The sequence below is a fragment of the Poecilia reticulata genome, linkage group LG4 (genome assembly GCF_000633615.1).
Source record: "Poecilia reticulata strain Guanapo linkage group LG4, Guppy_female_1.0+MT, whole genome shotgun sequence".
NCBI classification, from domain to species: domain Eukaryota; kingdom Metazoa; phylum Chordata; class Actinopteri; order Cyprinodontiformes; family Poeciliidae; genus Poecilia; species Poecilia reticulata.
In genome coordinates this window covers 31,480,763-31,482,982 of record NC_024334.1, presented here as the reverse complement: position 1 = coordinate 31,482,982, position 2,220 = coordinate 31,480,763, and the positions used below count along the sequence as shown (strand labels likewise).

Genomic DNA, 2,220 nt, shown 5'->3' with positions numbered 1-2,220 from the left:
CATCCCCATTATATATGTATATTTGTTTTTCTTTGGGTTTTGAATTGTATTTTATTTTGATGGAGAAGCTTTTATTTTCTTGTTTCCTGTTTCTGTGTCACATCCTGTGAGTTCGCGCCGTCTCCTCAGTTCGCGCCGAGCTGCRCTGGGGAGAGGTAAGCGCACACAGTTGTCTTGCAATTGWGGATTAAAACATTCAAAACGTTGTATAAAGAAAKGGTATGCTGCTCGATTCATAAGTTGTAAATAGTTGTTTGTCCTATTGATGTTTAGCACAGCGCCGTTCTGGGTATTTAATTCCCACGGTTTCTTACATTTATTCGGTTTATCCAGTAACATGGTTATTTTATATATCTTTTCTGTTCTGCTGGATGGTAAAGGTGTGCGTGGGAAAGCCAGAGCCGGGAGCTGTCGCTGAACATGGTTTTGTTTTAAACAGGTATGTGAGTTATTTTAAAATGTTACCCGGTTGTTGTATATTTTTATATTGTGATGGAAATTTGTAACTTTTGGGCAGATTTCGATTTTATTTTAATTGTTTTTATGAATGTAGATTTCATTTTATTATTATTTGGGAACTTTAATTGGCTTTATCCAATTCCTCTGAGTTCGCGCCGAGCTGCGCTGGGGAGAGGTGTGCGTGGGAAAGCCRGAGCCGGGAGCTGTTGCTGAACTTGGTTTTGTTTTAAACAGGAATAAAGCATCGTAAATCCTGGTTCCTGCTGTGGTCATTTTACATCTGTTACACAGGCATATGTGTGCATGTACCATGTATATGATGCATTGTGGGGACCATTTTCCTGACAGATTTTATGTTGTGGGGATCCGCTGCTCCTTATGGCCTGGTCCCCACAAGGAGACATGCTGTTTTTGGGTCAGGGGTTAGTTTTTGGACTATAGTGTGAATTGAGTTGTGGTTAGGGTTAGGTATGTAATGGTTAAAATTTGGTTGTAGAAGTCAATGGAAAGTCCCCACAAAGATAGCATGACAAACATCTGTGTGTGTGTGTGTGTGTGTGTGCGCGTATACGAGTGTTCAGACCTGGATCGTGAGTAGGAGCGGGATCGGCTGCGAGAGTGAGATGAACCAGAACGTGACCTGGAGGACTTTGATGAGTGAGAGCTTGAGCGAGAAGAAGATCTCCTCCTGCTGCGAGAGCGACTCCTCGAGCGACTTCCTCCATGACCGCTAAAAGGGGAAAAAAAAATAAACAACATTTTAAAACAAAATCACCAAGACGGCAGTTTGACAGCAGGAGCAAAAATACCATTTAAGACAAACCAGATGGTTAAGATTTGTAATCCTTATTTAATTTTAGAAAAAAAAAGTCCATTGTTGCATTAGTTCAAGGTTTCATTGTGTAAGAGCTGAATAGGTAGAACAGAGATTCTAATCCAGAAGAGACCCACCTGTTTCTTTTCTCCTGTTCCTTTTTTCTTCTAGCTCTCATCTTGGCTCTGAAGAACTCATACAGGCCATTCTGCTCCCAGCCTTCACTGGAAGAAAAACGCACTAAACTCGCTGAAAGGTTTAATTCAAGGAAAGTCATGCTTATTTTTAGAACACCATTCATACATAAAGGGTAATTGAGAATGCTTTACTTCACTGCATTTACTTAAAACAACCTGAATACATTTAAGACCCTTTCAGCTGATCCGAAGGAAGCTGAAAGGGGCTGAAAAGGTTCTAGCGGTAAGAGAAAAAGTCAACTTTGCTGGGTCCAAGAAGTCAGTAAAGCTAGGGAGAAGCTCCACACTTGTGTCTCTGAGTTGGCCCATCGATTCATCTTTTGAAAGAGGCAGATGGATGCATCAGGAGTGAAAACTGAGAACTGCGGGATCAAGGTGATAATTTGGTCATTTATTATCTGTTGTACCCGGGGATAGCTGTAGGGGGTGACACCATTGAGTGCAGTATTATGAATGGAAACCAAAAGAGGTCTGCTTGTAACTCAATAAGGACAGATGTTAAGAAGTCCATCCATGCATCCATCCATCCATTTTCTTCCGCTTATCCGGGGTCGGGTCGCGGGGGCAGCAGCTTCAGAAGCTAGTCCCAGACTTCCCTCTCCCCAGCCACTTCTTCCAGCTCCTCCGGAGGAATCCCAAGGCCAGCCGAGAGACATAATCCCTCCAGCGTGTCCTGGGTCTTCCCCGAGGTCTTCTCCCGGTGGGACGTGCCCAGAACACCTCACCAGGGAGGCGTCCAGGAGACATCCT

At 43.4% G+C, this 2,220-nt stretch overlaps 1 protein-coding gene across 1 annotated transcript in view; it reads right to left on the bottom strand.

Annotated features, from left to right (window-relative positions):
• The window catches only part of cherp (calcium homeostasis endoplasmic reticulum protein), a 56,126-nt gene that overhangs the window by 12,645 nt on the left and 41,261 nt on the right, over positions 1 to 2,220 (bottom strand). Inside the window, exons 14-15 of the mRNA XM_008408186.2 lie at positions 1,411 to 1,497; positions 1,043 to 1,189 (exon numbers count right to left, since the gene is read on the bottom strand). Coding sequence (XP_008406408.1) covers positions 1,043 to 1,189; positions 1,411 to 1,497 — 234 coding nt within the window. The remainder of the gene's footprint in view (positions 1 to 1,042; positions 1,190 to 1,410; positions 1,498 to 2,220) is intronic.